The following is a 13,767-nucleotide window of genomic DNA, read 5'->3' on the forward strand; positions in this document are numbered from 1 at the left end:
GTTTCCTAGAAGTGAAACTCTTGGGTCAAAGGTTATGAACACCAAGGCTTTTTGATTGCTCTCTAGAAGGTGCTACTTCACCAGGGGTTTGAGTGTTCATTCCCTTGTTCTCTTGTGCTGAAATGTTTTTCAATTTGATAGGTTAAAAAAATGATTACTACAAAGAGTGAATACTTTTTTTGTTGTTAGTTACTGGGTTTTCTTTTGTGACTTGACTAATCTTGTTTTTCTGTGGTAGAGTTATCTTTTACTGATTTGTAAGGGTTCTAGTATATAGTAGTAAGACAGAGGTCCCCAGTCTGTGGAAAATTTCACTGCTTCCAGCAGCTTGCTTGACATGCCCCATAGCTTTACATTAACATGCTGGTTCCCCTTGCCTTAGCTGCTGCCCAGAACTAGATGAAATTGGCTGAAACCAGTTTAGGCACCATATTGACATTCTGGATAACTGTCTTAGTTATCTAGTGCTTCTATAACAGAAATACCACAAATGGGATGGCAAATCTCCCTCAGCTTTAGGTGCAGCATTTTCCTGGTCCATCTGAGTGGCAACTCTATCCTTAGAAACACTAGAGGCCATGGCTCCACCCTTTGAAATCCCAGAGGTCGAGGCTATACCTTTTAAGACTGAGGCATCTCGGCTTCCTGTATTCCTTGTCTCTTCAGCTTCTGCTTCCCAGTTGCTTGGCCTCTCGGTCCCTCGGGCCTCATGCCCGCATCTGCCCTGCTGGGGCAAGTGTTCCAAATTCCAAAGCTCAGTAGCTCCACTGATAAGTGCCTGGAGGCACCCCAGTCTGCCAGGAAGCCTCCGTCGCATGGGCACTCAGCTCTCTTGCTCTGTCCTGTGGGTCGGCTCCAGGGCTGTCTGACACTGGTCTCCTGGTTCTGCTGTGGCCGGTTTGCTGCTGCTGCAGGTTTGCTGCTCTTGCCAGTCCTCTGCTGCTCTTTCTCACCATCCACACCTTCTTTGATGTTAACAGCTCTCCTCACTTCTGAGTCTTGTATCCATTCACAGTTTCAAAACCACTTCTACATTTTAAGTATCTGTTAGAGCAGCACCCCACTCTCTCAGTACCAAATTCTGCCTTCGTCATCTAGCACTGCTGTAACAGAAATACTGCAAGTGGACAGCTTTAACAAAGAAAAGTTTATTCTCTCACAGTCCAGTAGGCTAGATAGAAGTCCAAACTCAGGGCGCCAGCTCCAGGGGAAGGCTTTTTCTCTGTTGGCTCTGGAGGAAGGTCCTTGTCACCAGTCTTCCCTCGGACTGGGAGCATTTTAGTGCAGGACCCTGAGGTCCAAAGGATGAGCTCTGCTCCTGGCACTGCTTTCTTGGTGGTATGAGGTCCCTACTCTCTGCTTGCTTCCCTTTCCTTTTATCTCTTATAAGATAAAACGTGGTGCAGTTCATGTTCCAGTGAAACCCCCTTTACATTGTATCAGGGATGTGACCTAAGTAAGGGTATTAAATCCCACCCTAATCCTCTTTAACCATAGGCAGAGATTGTGATTTATAACATAGGAAAATCACAAAATGGAGGCTAACCACAGAATACTGGGAATCATGGCCTGACCAAGTTGACACATATTTTGGGGGGACACAATTCAATCCATGACAGTAACCTTTTAGGTCATTAAGTACCTCATACATAGTAACTTCCCTGCCTTTTGGGCGGAGATGGGCTGCCGTTCTTGAACATCCAATGTATGAAGTTATATGTAACCCCTACTGTGCCTGTGTACCATAATTTAGAATGTTGCTGATGTAATTCACATGATCTCCCTGCTTGTAAGCCCTTAAAAAAGTGGCCTCCCTAAACCATATCTTCAAGCAGTCTTGGGGGCACCAGCCCCGACTGTTCCTTTGTGCAATGAAATAAAGCTGCCTTTCTGATCTCACACCTTGGCCTCTTGTTTACTGGCTGTGATGAGTGACACCAAGCAGGACCTAGAGTTCCTGGCAACAGTAGGGTTATTAACTAGATATCTATGCCAATTCATCATTTGCATTTTAATTTTGTGTCTAATATTTTCAATCTTTATGTGGCCAGAACTAAATCTTTAATTTTTTTATCATTAATTTTATGCAATGAAAGATTTTCCCAAGTTTGTTTAATTAGGATACTTACTTTGTAATAGTCTAAATTAGACTACTTATCTTGAAATCTTGAAGTTTAAATTTTTCATGTAGTTCAGGGCAAAGGTACCCTTGAAATACTTGTATGTGGCTAATTAAGGCCAAATCTGGGTAAGTGCCAAAACAAAATGGACATTATTTAGTTCATTTGGGCAATTGAATATAGCTTTGGATGAAAATAAGACAGCTGTATTCAAGATTTGTTTTAAACACCCACATCTCTTAAATATAGGTTGTAAGCATAAACCAGATCAAGTTGTAAGTTTGAATGAAGATACTTTTAATACTTTTTGATGGATTTGCTGTATAGTTTTGGTGACATTTTCAATTTAACAAATTGGGATGATCAATTTTCATATGGAGATATTTTCATATTCCAGATCACTTGCAGTCATTTATGTGGATAACTCATTTGAATGGGGAGTCCCCTGGAATGGACCATCTCACAGGTCTATGGTCATTTAGCTGTCAACCTGTTGAATATATTCGGTGTGATTGTTCTTGACTTTCCATACAGTGTTATAGGCAATAGCAGATGACTCTCCCCCCTCAGGAGGAAAAAGGCAGTGACTCACAGGGTTGGTAAACAAAACCAGGTACAGTTGGAGGAAGAAAAGTAACTTTTCTCTTTTTGTTCTGCCCCAATTCCCTTCCCCGTGCTTACACTTCTCATCAATCCGTATTACCAATTTACCAGCTAATGAGGCCATATAGAATCTTCCTCTTTTGGGAAAAAGGCAAATGTATAAATTTTGAGCAGCAAGTTGGTTGGACATTCATGTGTGAAGAAAGCGGATGAGACCTAGAGTTGGTTTGTTTTGGTGGTCCATGTCATGTATTGAATTATGTCCTCCCAAAAATGTGTGTATCAGTTTGGCTGGGCCATGATTCCTGGTATCCTGTGATTTTTCTATATGTTGTAAATCCTGCCTCTACGATGTTAATAGGGAGGATGCGTGGCAGTTGTGTTAGTGAGGCAGGACTCAGTCTAAAAGATTGGATAGTACCTTGAGGCAATCTCTTGAGATATAAAAGAAGTGGGCAGAGACATGGGGACCTCATACCACCAAGAAAGAGACACCAGGAGCAGAGTGCCTCCTTTGGACCCGGGATCCCTGCACAGAGAAGCTCCTAGTGGAGAGGAAGACTGATGAGAAGGCCAACAGAGAAGGAAAGCCTTCTCCTGGAGTTGACATCCTGAATTTGGGCTTTTACCCTATTTTACTGTGAAGAAATAAATTTCTCTTTGTTAAAGCCATCCACTTGTGGTATTTCTGTTACAGCAGCACTAGATAACTAAGACACTCCAGGTGACAGGATATTAGAGAAGAAAGGGACAATCTTCCTAAACTTTGGGCCCCCCAACCCTGTACAATAAATGTTAGCAACAGAATTAACCCTATAGTTTACAAATATAACCCACACCTAAAACTGATGTATGTAAATGTTCTCTCTAGATTATAGTGAAACATACTGGCATATTAATACATTTCAAAGACATTAAAATACTGTTTTGACACCTTATCAAATCGTGTGAAACAGTTGTACAGAATTTTCCTTTTGTTTAATATGGTGTATTGCCTAGTCAGACCAACCAAAATTTACTGGTTAAACACTAGCCCTTAACTGCACTTTTAAGGAACTGTGGTGGTGCAGCGGTTAAAGCGTTCTGAACTCACCTGCTCTGTGGGAGAATGCTTCCATAAACATCACAGCCTTGGAAACCCTATGGGGGCAGTTCTACTCTGTCCTATAGAGTCGCTATGAGTCGGAATCCACTCCATGGCAACGGGTTTTTTTTTGTTGTTTGGTATATTCGAAAATGTTCTGATGCTTCCTTCTCCTGTTGTGTCAGTTTAAATCATCTTATTCACTGCCATGTTGCACGCATATTGTTCAAAATGAGCAACATTAGAGTTCTTAGAGAGTGGCAGCCGAAGAAAATTGGAAAGAGTTCATAAACCTGGTGTTTAGTCCAACCGAATCCCCCCAGGTATTAATCTGAGGAGGCTTGAGCAAACCCCCTTGACTGCTTCGAGCCTCATCTAAAAGAACGGGACTCAATTGTGAAAACACAGCCAGAACACCAACAGGATGTTATCCAGAACTCTCTCCCAACCGCATCTGCCTCGATGCCCCGTCAGCCCTCCGACCGGCCGCCCACTCGGCGCCCCTCCCCACCGCCCCGTCAGCGCCCCTCACAAAGCCCGCGCGCCGCGGCCCCGCCTCCCGGCCGCCGAGGCCCCGCCCCGGCTCCGCCTCGCTCCCGCGCGGCCCACTCCCAGACCGAGCCCGCCCCCGCCCATGCGGAGCCGCCGGCACCGCCCCCCTCGCGCGCCCGCGCGCCGCAGCCCGCGCCGCCCGCCGCCGCCGTCGCGCGCCGCCGCCGCTCCGCGCCGCTGCCGCCGCCGCCGCGCTCGCTGGCTGGCCCGGTGCGGGGCCTCGGCTCCCGCCGGAGGGGAAGCCCGCCAGCGCCGCCGCCGTCGCTTTGGCCCGGGCTCTGGCCCCGGCGCCGCCCCGAGCCCCGGCCCCAGCCGCAGCCCCCCGCCCGGCCGGGCCATGAAGTGTCACTACGAGGCGCTGGGGGTGCCGCGCGACGCCAGCGAGGAGGAGCTCAAGAAGGCCTATCGGAAGCTGGCCCTGAAGTGGCACCCGGGTAACTACTTCGTGACCGCCGCGGCCCCTGAGAAAGCCCCGGCCTCCACGACCTTTCTCCCTGTCACCCCTCGGATGACTCTGGCACCCCGGCTGCGCCTCCGGCTGGCCTCCCTGTAACCTCCCTCGCCCTGGAAGCCGTGCCCGGGCCCCACAGCCCCGGCCAGGTGGCCCTGCGCAGCCCTTCTCTGGGTGGGCGCCCTCCCTCCCTCGTGGACGCAGCCTCTCACCCCCCAGGCTTCCTTGAAGCGCCGAGCACCCCAGCACTTTCCAGGCGGCCCTCGCATTGCCACTTTATTGGGAAAGGCGGCATTCTGGCGACTTCGCCTGCTCCTCCCACCCCATTGCGGACCCCAGCGAGGGAGGAGCCGCGAGCTCTTTGAACTCAGCCTCTCCGGCTTGTCTCTTCTGGCTTTAGTCACCTGCCCCTCAGCTTCCCGGGGTTTTCCCCTCTGCCTCCTGTAACTTCTTGGAATCCCAACTACCACAGTGTAACTTAAGGCTCTTTTCTTATTGAAATTAAGACACGGAAAGCTAGTAAAATGTCTTTTAGCTAGGTATGCCTTTTTTTTTTAGCCAGCTGTTTAAGCAGAACCTGTATTTTACTTTGAAGATGATGCTGCGGATTGTTTTCATTCTGTGGCTTCCCTAGTTTGTATGTTTACTGGGAAGTATGCTTCCTTTGGATGTTTTATTGGTTGTAGTTCCGACCTGTGTGACTTTTATTAAGTAACCTGATCTTTCAGCCTGAGGAACGAAGACAGTAGTTCAGTCTCAGTTGCTTTGAGGTTTCTAATCAGAGGCTTTATTATTAGTTTTCATCAGTAAACACGTTTATGGAGTTTCCAGTTTATGCAAGTCACTGCATTGTACCTGTGTGGTTTCTGAAATGCAAAGGTGGGGACCTCAGAGTCTTGTTGGGAAAATACATGAAAAGTTAAATGCTAATGCAAACAAAATAGCACAACGTGCTTAGTTGGTGGTTGGATTAATAGATGAATTAATACATGCCCCGATAATTCATGGGAAGGAGTGATCACTGTACTGAGAGACTAGTAGGGAAGCAGACTGCCACAACTTTCTCCCTCAGAGCAGCTGGTGGCTTCGAACTACCAACCTTTCAGTTAGCAGCTGAGCACTTAACCCCTGTGCCACCAGGGCTCTTTGGGGAAGAGCACACTAGTGGACAAAGATGGTCTAAGGCACACTTCGACTGAAGGCAGAGTGAAAATATGGCTTAGGAGAAGAGCTAAAGGGAAGAGCAGAGGACCCAACGTCAGAAGGTAATGCCTGTAGTTGATGGATCAAGAAAATGAAGGAATAAGTCTGCTACTTAGAGTTAGAATGAGTCCTAACAGAAGAACTAAAAAAATATGATATAAATATATTGGAGGGGAAGAGATAACTGAGCTAAATCTCAATCATGGCAGGAAGTCAGTAGATACATCCAAAATTAGTAAACCCAAAAATAATGTCCAACACCCTGAAATGGAGGTAATTTGCTCAAGAAACTGAGTTAGGAATTATGAGGAAGTTAGGAATTCTTTGCCTGTCTGGGTGGGAAGAGGTGAGGGAGATGATTAATTCTTGTAACTATTTGCATATGTAATTTTGACGATTTAAAATGTTTTGAAGAGTTGTTCGGAATTAGATTTTGGAGGGCTTTAAATGTTAGGCTGAGGACAGTGACGTTTGTTTTTGCAGTGATGGAGAATTGTGGATGGTTTTTACTGAGATGTTTGAGGTGACAGGAGGAACTGAGTGAATTGAAGAGGGATGGAGACGGAAGGCAGGGAGTCCAGGAGTCCACAGTGGGCAAGTAAAGGCCCAAGCCAGACTCAGGGTCAGTGGGAGAGAAAAGGCCCTGTCTTAGTTATTTGCTGCTGCTATAACAGAAATAGCACAAGTGGAAAGAGAAATTTATTCTCAGTCTAGCAGGCTAGAAGTCTGTATTCAGGGTGCCAGTTCCAGGGGGAAGGCTCTCCCCCTCTTTCTCTCTCTCTTTGTCAGCTCTGGAGGAAGGTCCTTGTCATCGATCTTCCCTTCATCTAGGAGCTTCTCAGGCACAGGTATCCCAGGTCCTAAGGACGCACTCTGCTCCTGGCACTGCTTTCTTGCTGGTATGAGGTCCCTTTGTCTCTTCTCTTGCTTCTCTGTTTTATGTCTCAAAAGAGATTGACTTAAAACACAACCTGATTTTGTAGATTGAGTTCTGCCCATTAATGTAAGTGCCACTGATTCCCACCTTATTAACATCATAGAGGTAGGATTTTCAACACATAGGACAATCACATCAGATGACAAAATGGTGGAGAACCACACAGCACTGGCAATCATGGACTAGCCAGCTTGACACACACTTTTTGGGAGGACACAATTCAATCCATAACAGGCCACATGGAAGAGATGTTGCAAAGGAAATTAACCACCAGATTTGGTGGTTAATTGGAAATTAGTGCAAAGAAGAAAGGAAAAAGTATGAAAATGTTAGTTAAAAAAAAAAACCCATTGCCATTGTTTTAGTCATCTAGTGTTGCCATAACAGAAATACCAAATGTGGGTGGCTTTAACAAAGAGAAATTTATTTTCTCACAGTCTAGTAGGTTACAAGTCCAAATTCAGGGTGTTGGCTCCAGGGGAAGGATTTCTTTCTCTGTTGGGTCTGGAGGAAGGTCCTTGTCCTCAATCTTCCCCTGGTCGAGGAGCTTATCAGGCGCAGGGAACCCGTGTCCAAAGGACACACTCTGCTCCTGTTGCTGCTTTCTTGGTGGTATGAGGTCCCCAACTCTCTGCTTGCTTCCCTTTCCTTTTATCTCGAGAGAGAAAAGGTGGTGCAGGTCACAGCCCAGGGAAACTCCTTTTACCTTGGATCAGGGAGGTTACCTGAGTAAGGGTGGTGTTACGATCCCACCCTAATCCTCTCAACAAAATCACAATCACAAAATGGAGGATAACCACACAATACTGGGAATCACGACCTAACCAAGTTGATACATATTTTTTGGGGGACACGGTTCAATCCATGACTCATAGTGACCCTAAAGGACAGAGCGGAACCGGCCCATAGGATTTCCGAGGAACAGCTGGTGGATTTGAGCTGCTGACCGTTTATTTAGCAGTCGTAGCTCTTAACTGCTGTGCCACAAGGGCCCCATGTTACTCAAGTATTAGTTAATTACTTTGAAACCACATTGGGCTGTTAGGAACAGAATGTGTTTCTTCTGAATAGCATAGTAATTTCACAGCATCCTAAATATCTTTTGGTTTATATAATTGAGAGAGAAATATTTTCTCAGGAGATGCATGATTTTGACATGCTTTGCTGATTTATTCTTTAGTTAATTCTACCATTCAACAAATATTTAATTTCATTCTATATACAGGGTGTGCTACATCTGGATCCTGGAGTTAAGACATGGGCTTTGCCTGTAAGAATAATTTGTACCTTAAACAGAAAGACCGCTTTTTTTTTTCTAATAGTTTTTTTGTTTTTAATTAATTTTTTATTGTGCTTTAAGCGAAAGATTACAGTTCAAGTTAGTCTCTCATACAAAAACTTAAACACACATTGTTATGCGACCCTAGCTGCGCTCTCTGAAATGTGACAGCACACTCCTCCTTTCTACCCCAGATTTTCTGTGTCCATTCAACCAGCTCCTATCCTTGTCTGCCTTCTCATCTCACCTCCGGGCAGGAGCTGCCCATTTAGTCTCGTGTATCTACCTTTTTTTTTTTTTTATCTACTTGAACTAAGAAGCACACTCCTCACCAGTATCATTTTATATCTTATATATCATTTTATATCTTATAGTCCAGTCTAATTTTTGTCTGAAGAGTTGGCTTCAGGAATAGTTTTAGTTCTGGGTTAACAGAGAGTCCCAGGGCCACATCTTCCGGGGTTCCTCCAAGACAGCCTGTTTTTAGGGTATTAAAAAAAGAGAGAGAGAAAAATTACCTTTATTTATTTTTTGAGGAACTGAGAGTACTTTCCAGCAGAGTCAACAGTATTGCCCAGGGAGAGGACTCCTTGTGAACGGCAGGCCAGAGCATTGTGAATGCGTTCAGTAATTCATTTGATGAAGATTCATTGAGAACTTTACCGTGTGAACAAGGCAGGACTGGTCCCTGCTCTGATGGCGCGTACTGTCTGTGGGGAGACACAGATAGGAAAGCAGGCAGTTTCAGTCCAGTGAGATGAGGGCTGTATGAAGGAAATACAGGGCACTAATGTGCAGTGGTTGAAAGCTACAGCTGCCTATCAAAAGTCAGCAGGTTGAATCTACCAGCCGCTCCTTGGAAACCCTTTGGGGCAGTTCTGCTCCATCTGATAGGGTTGCCATGAGTTGGAATCAACTTGATGGCAATAGGTTCTTTTTCCTAAATCAGCACGTAAGGATTCCTGGTGGTGCAGTGGTTAAGCGTTCAGTTGCTAAACAATAGGTCGGCAGTTCGAGCCCACCAGTGGCTCCTCAGGAAAAAGTCCTGGCGATCTTCTTTAAAAATTACAGCCTAGGAAACCCTGTGGGGAAGTTCTACTTTGTCACATGGGGTTGCTCTAAGTCGGACACACACACACAAATGAGTACATGCACGTAATCTGAACCGAGTTTATGTAGGGGTGGGATGGGTGAGGACGTCAGCCCAGGAAATGCATACCTGAAAAAGTGACATCTCAGATGAGGCCTAAAGTGAATGCAGGCAGTACTGGTAGAGGGAGGCAGAGAAAGCATAGCAGAGACCAGGAAACGGAAAGAAGTGATTCTGTGGAGGAAACCAGCCCAGATCCCGAAGACTGTGGTAAGCCAAGTTAGGTCATTCCTTAAGGACGTTGGGAAGCTATTGAGTTGCAAACAAGGGAGGTGGTAGATTTGTGTTTTTCAAGGATCCCAGTGGTTAAGTGTTTGGCTGCTAACCAAAAAGTCTGCAGTTCAAATCCACCAGTTGCTCCTTGGAAACCCTATGGGGCAGTTCTACTTCACCCTATAGGGTCGCTATGATTTGGAGTCAACTCAGTGGCAATGGGTTTTTTTTTTAGTTGGCTGTAGTCCAGAAAATGGATTGGAGGGGTGGGCAAGACTAAAGTCTGGACGCAGGGGGATTAGGAGGTCAGGGAATGTTGAAGTCACCTAAAATGAGAATAGGACCTGGGGTGGAAACTGTGAGCCAAGTACCAAAATCTTCAGTGAGTAAGGAGGTCAGTAGACTGTGAGGGGTGGGGGCAGAAGGTGGTTTGGCCCAGTGATCTACATCTGAAAAGAATGCTAGTTTCAACTGGTTGGTGACTCAAGGATCAGTGACCAGGAGGGTGCCAGCTCCACCACCAGATCCTGCACTAGGAGTACTGTGGCAGAAAGGAGCTGCCTCCAGAGAGACCAGGGGTTAAAAGGCACAATTCATGAAATGTTCCGGAAGGCACAGTAGAAAGGTTTAGGAAGGAGCTCAAGAGTGTGTCAAAAGAAAATCATGAAAAATAGTGCGAGGATGCCTTTTAGACTTTAATGACTGGATTTGCAATACCTGTGACTTTTATATTTAGCTAATAGTGAATGTGGACTTTAAATTTTTTTATTATTGCTTTTTGACTTATTATGGGAGCCCTCATGTCTCAGTGGTTAAGCGCTGGGCTGCTAACTGAAAGGTGGGCGATTTGAGCCCACCAGTCGCTCTGTGGGAGAAAAGACTTGGTGATCTGCACCCGCAAAGATTTAGAGCCTACGAAACTCTATGGGACTGCTCTACTCTGTCCTGTAGGGTTGCTGTGAGTCGAAATTGACTGGACGGCACACAACCCAACAGAACATAGTCATATGCTTTTAGATTGCAGTTCAATGTTATGGTCAGGTCAACTAGTTATTTAAGTGAAATACAAAGTAGTACGACAGATTGAAAAAATATTTAAGAAAGAAGCTCCAGTAAAAGATTAGACTTTGCTGTCAGAGGGTTCATTGATGGGTTTTATGTGCTTAAACCTTTAACTTTCTCCAGACTTCTTTTAGGGAGGAAAAAAGGGAGTGAGAAGAGACAGGACAAGGTATAGTACTAATTAAAAGGAAAAAGAAAATCCTGAAAGTCACCTTTTTTCTTTTATGTAGTAGGATTCAGTTGCTGGCTTTTCAACCATTCTATTTCTAGGTCATTTGATTTGGACTTAATAGTTTCTCCTCTTGTTCTAAAAAAAAAGAAAATAGTTTCTCCTCTTGTTCTAGGAGGCAAGAAAAGAAGTGGAGGCTGGGTAGGTTGATAGTGCTGTAGTTGTTGAACAGCCCTACTTGAGGTGTGTTTGGTGGCTATTGAAGTGTATTTGATGAATGTCAGAAAATACCAGAATGTCACAGGGCCTTTCCTTGCCTTTATCCTCTTCAACTTATTTATTAATGATTTGATGAAGACAAAGACATGCTGATCATTTTTAGCTAGATTCTCACCTTGATGGGGTGGGTATGAGGATTGTGCATGCAACAGGAAACTGACCATAGTGGCAACATCTAATGGTTTTATTTTTCTCATATAATAAATCTGGGTTGGCCCATCCTGATTGCTTCAGGTGCTTGATGAAGCCATCAAAGACCTGGGTCCCTTTCTTACATCCTGGTATATTAACCTAATATGGCTTGAGTCCTTGCATGGAGCATAAGCAATTAAGCATCAGTGATAGAAGTTTATTGGTCTTTTATGTATTGGTCCAGAGATAGGCAGACAAGGCCTAGTATAGCATTTCTCCTCCATGAAGTCCTGGAGCCTCTGCCAGCAACTCTCATATGGGACCCTTCCTCATGGTTCAAGGTGGCAACTAGGGCTCCTGGGCAGCAGAATGAAGAAAAAGATGAGGAGGGGAAGAGAGTGTGGACTAGCTGACTTTTAAAAAAAAAGTCTTAAAAGCTGCCATAGAATACTGCAGATTTTACTGACCAGCACTTAGTCACGTGGTTGCACCTAAACCTCAAGGGAGGCTAGGAAATGGGGACCAGATGCTCACCATGACACCAGGGTTTAGTTCTCATTGGAAGAAGGGAAGAGTGGATATTGGGGGTGAACTCACAGTCTCTGCCACCATCCTCATAATTGAGAGATGACTTCACCTGCAGGCGTCATGCCCTGGCTCTGGGCAGGACGAAAGGGGCAGATAAGGGCACAAGGTGAGTGCTACCCAAGCCCATCTCTTCATCAGGAGAGCTGTGCCTTTCCTGGATGCTTCACTTAGTAGGCTTGTACTTACGTCTGATTGGCTAGAACTGGGTCACCTAATTACCTCAACTTCTGGGAAGATGAATGTTTTTTAATAGGGTACATAGCCACTCTAAACAAAACTGGGTTCTGTGAAAAAAGAGGAATCATATCCACATCTGTCATAGAGTAATAATTAAAAAAATAATTGCAGCGGGTACTGGGTATCCAGTACTACCTAGAAGTGATTGCAACAAGGCCACAGCTATTGCCGTCCAGTGGATTCCAACTCATAGCCACGCTATAGGATGGAGTAGAACTGCCCTGTAGGGTTTCCAAGGAGCGCCTGGTGGATTCAAACTGCTGATCTTTTGGTTAGCAGCCAGACTCTTAACCACTATACCACCATGGTTTCCAGGGTCACAACAAGAAGGTGGAATTTGATAGTCTTAATTGGGAATAACAGAATTTTTAAAATAAACAGTTAATTTTTCTCACCAACAAGAAGGCTTGGAGGTAGCTGCCTGTTGGCGTTAAGTGGCTCAGCATTTTCAGGTTCCAGGTCACTGTGAATCTCTTGGCTGTTCCCTCATGATCTCAAGATTGCTGCTGAAGTTCCAGCCTGTATGTCTATGTACAAGACAAGAATAAAGAGGAAGGAGGAAGAAAATAAACCAGTAGATGTCTGCTTTTATCTCAATTGGTCAGAACTGTGTATGTGGCTGTTTCTAGCAGCAAGGGACGTTGGGTAAACAAATACTTTAGCTTTTCCAGCCTCCACAGTAAAGGCTGTAAGAGAAGAGGGGACAGGGTGTTAGGTGATCTGTCACAGAACAGATTACTAAGTCTTACATTTCAGTTTAAAAACAAACACATTACCATTGTACAGGTGTCAATTGGCTTGTCAGAAATTAATGTGGAAAATACTTAAAACTTTGTTGTAAGCATGATTTAATGTGGTGTTGCTGCTAAAAGAGCTGATGTAATTAGCTATAATGATTAAAAATGTAGTGTTCTCAGAAAAGGAAGCAATAAATGGCTCCTTGGTGGTTACTTACGCCTGGCAGACCGTATTTGATGCATAGGCTTTCATTCCAAGTGTCATCAGGGGAGTAGGCGTGCCGTAAGAACCTGGAGAGCTTAGTCCAGAGAAGACACCGTAGGCAATGACACCTTGGCTGTCTTCACATGGGCCACCACGTGGAAGGAGAATTAGACTCACATTGTATTCTGATATACAGGTATTTTTATTTTTTTTTCTAACTCAGTAGGAGACTTCTTTCAATTCCAAAGGACCACGAGTCTGAAATAGCAGCTAGAGCTTTTTGTGTTGAAGCATCTTAGCAAAAAGAGCTGTGGCAAATTGCAGCAATTGCAAAAGTACTGTCAGTGTTAGTTGTGGAGCAGAAGCCCAGCTGAAGGTCTTAGGACCAGTGTGAGGGTATCTAAGAAAAGGTAGCAGGATGCCCTCGAAGGCCTTGTGTTAAGTTTGTAAGACCATTTGTAGAGAATACGTTTCTGCCTTCATACTCTCTTCTAACCTCTTAGAAGACAAATTTTGAGTGCAGCTTGAACTTTGGTGTGCTCCATAGTAGAGTCAAAATATTTCAGTTACCAAGTATATTAGTTACTTACTGCTATATAACAAACTGCCCCAAAAGCTTAGAGCTTAAAGCAACAAGCAATAAAAATAGCGAACATGTTCATTATATAGACTCTCACACAGGTTCTGAGGATCAGAATCTGAGAACAGTTTAGCTGGGTGGCTTTTGCTCAGGGTTTCTCATGAGGCTGTATCAAGTTGTCAGCTG

At 44.8% G+C, this 13,767-nt stretch overlaps 1 protein-coding gene across 1 annotated transcript in view; it reads left to right on the forward strand.

Moving 5' to 3' along the window:
* The first annotated feature begins 4,660 nt into the window (after positions 1–4,660).
* Positions 4,661–13,767, forward strand: part of DNAJC21 (DnaJ heat shock protein family (Hsp40) member C21) — a 28,833-nt gene continuing 19,726 nt past the window's right edge. The window contains exon 1 of the mRNA XM_064271182.1: positions 4,661–4,793. Within this exon, the coding sequence (XP_064127252.1) occupies positions 4,697–4,793 (97 nt within the window). The 5' untranslated portion in view covers positions 4,661–4,696. The remainder of the gene's footprint in view (positions 4,794–13,767) is intronic.

This window comes from Loxodonta africana, chromosome 2 (genome assembly GCF_030014295.1).
Source record: "Loxodonta africana isolate mLoxAfr1 chromosome 2, mLoxAfr1.hap2, whole genome shotgun sequence".
NCBI classification, from domain to species: domain Eukaryota; kingdom Metazoa; phylum Chordata; class Mammalia; order Proboscidea; family Elephantidae; genus Loxodonta; species Loxodonta africana.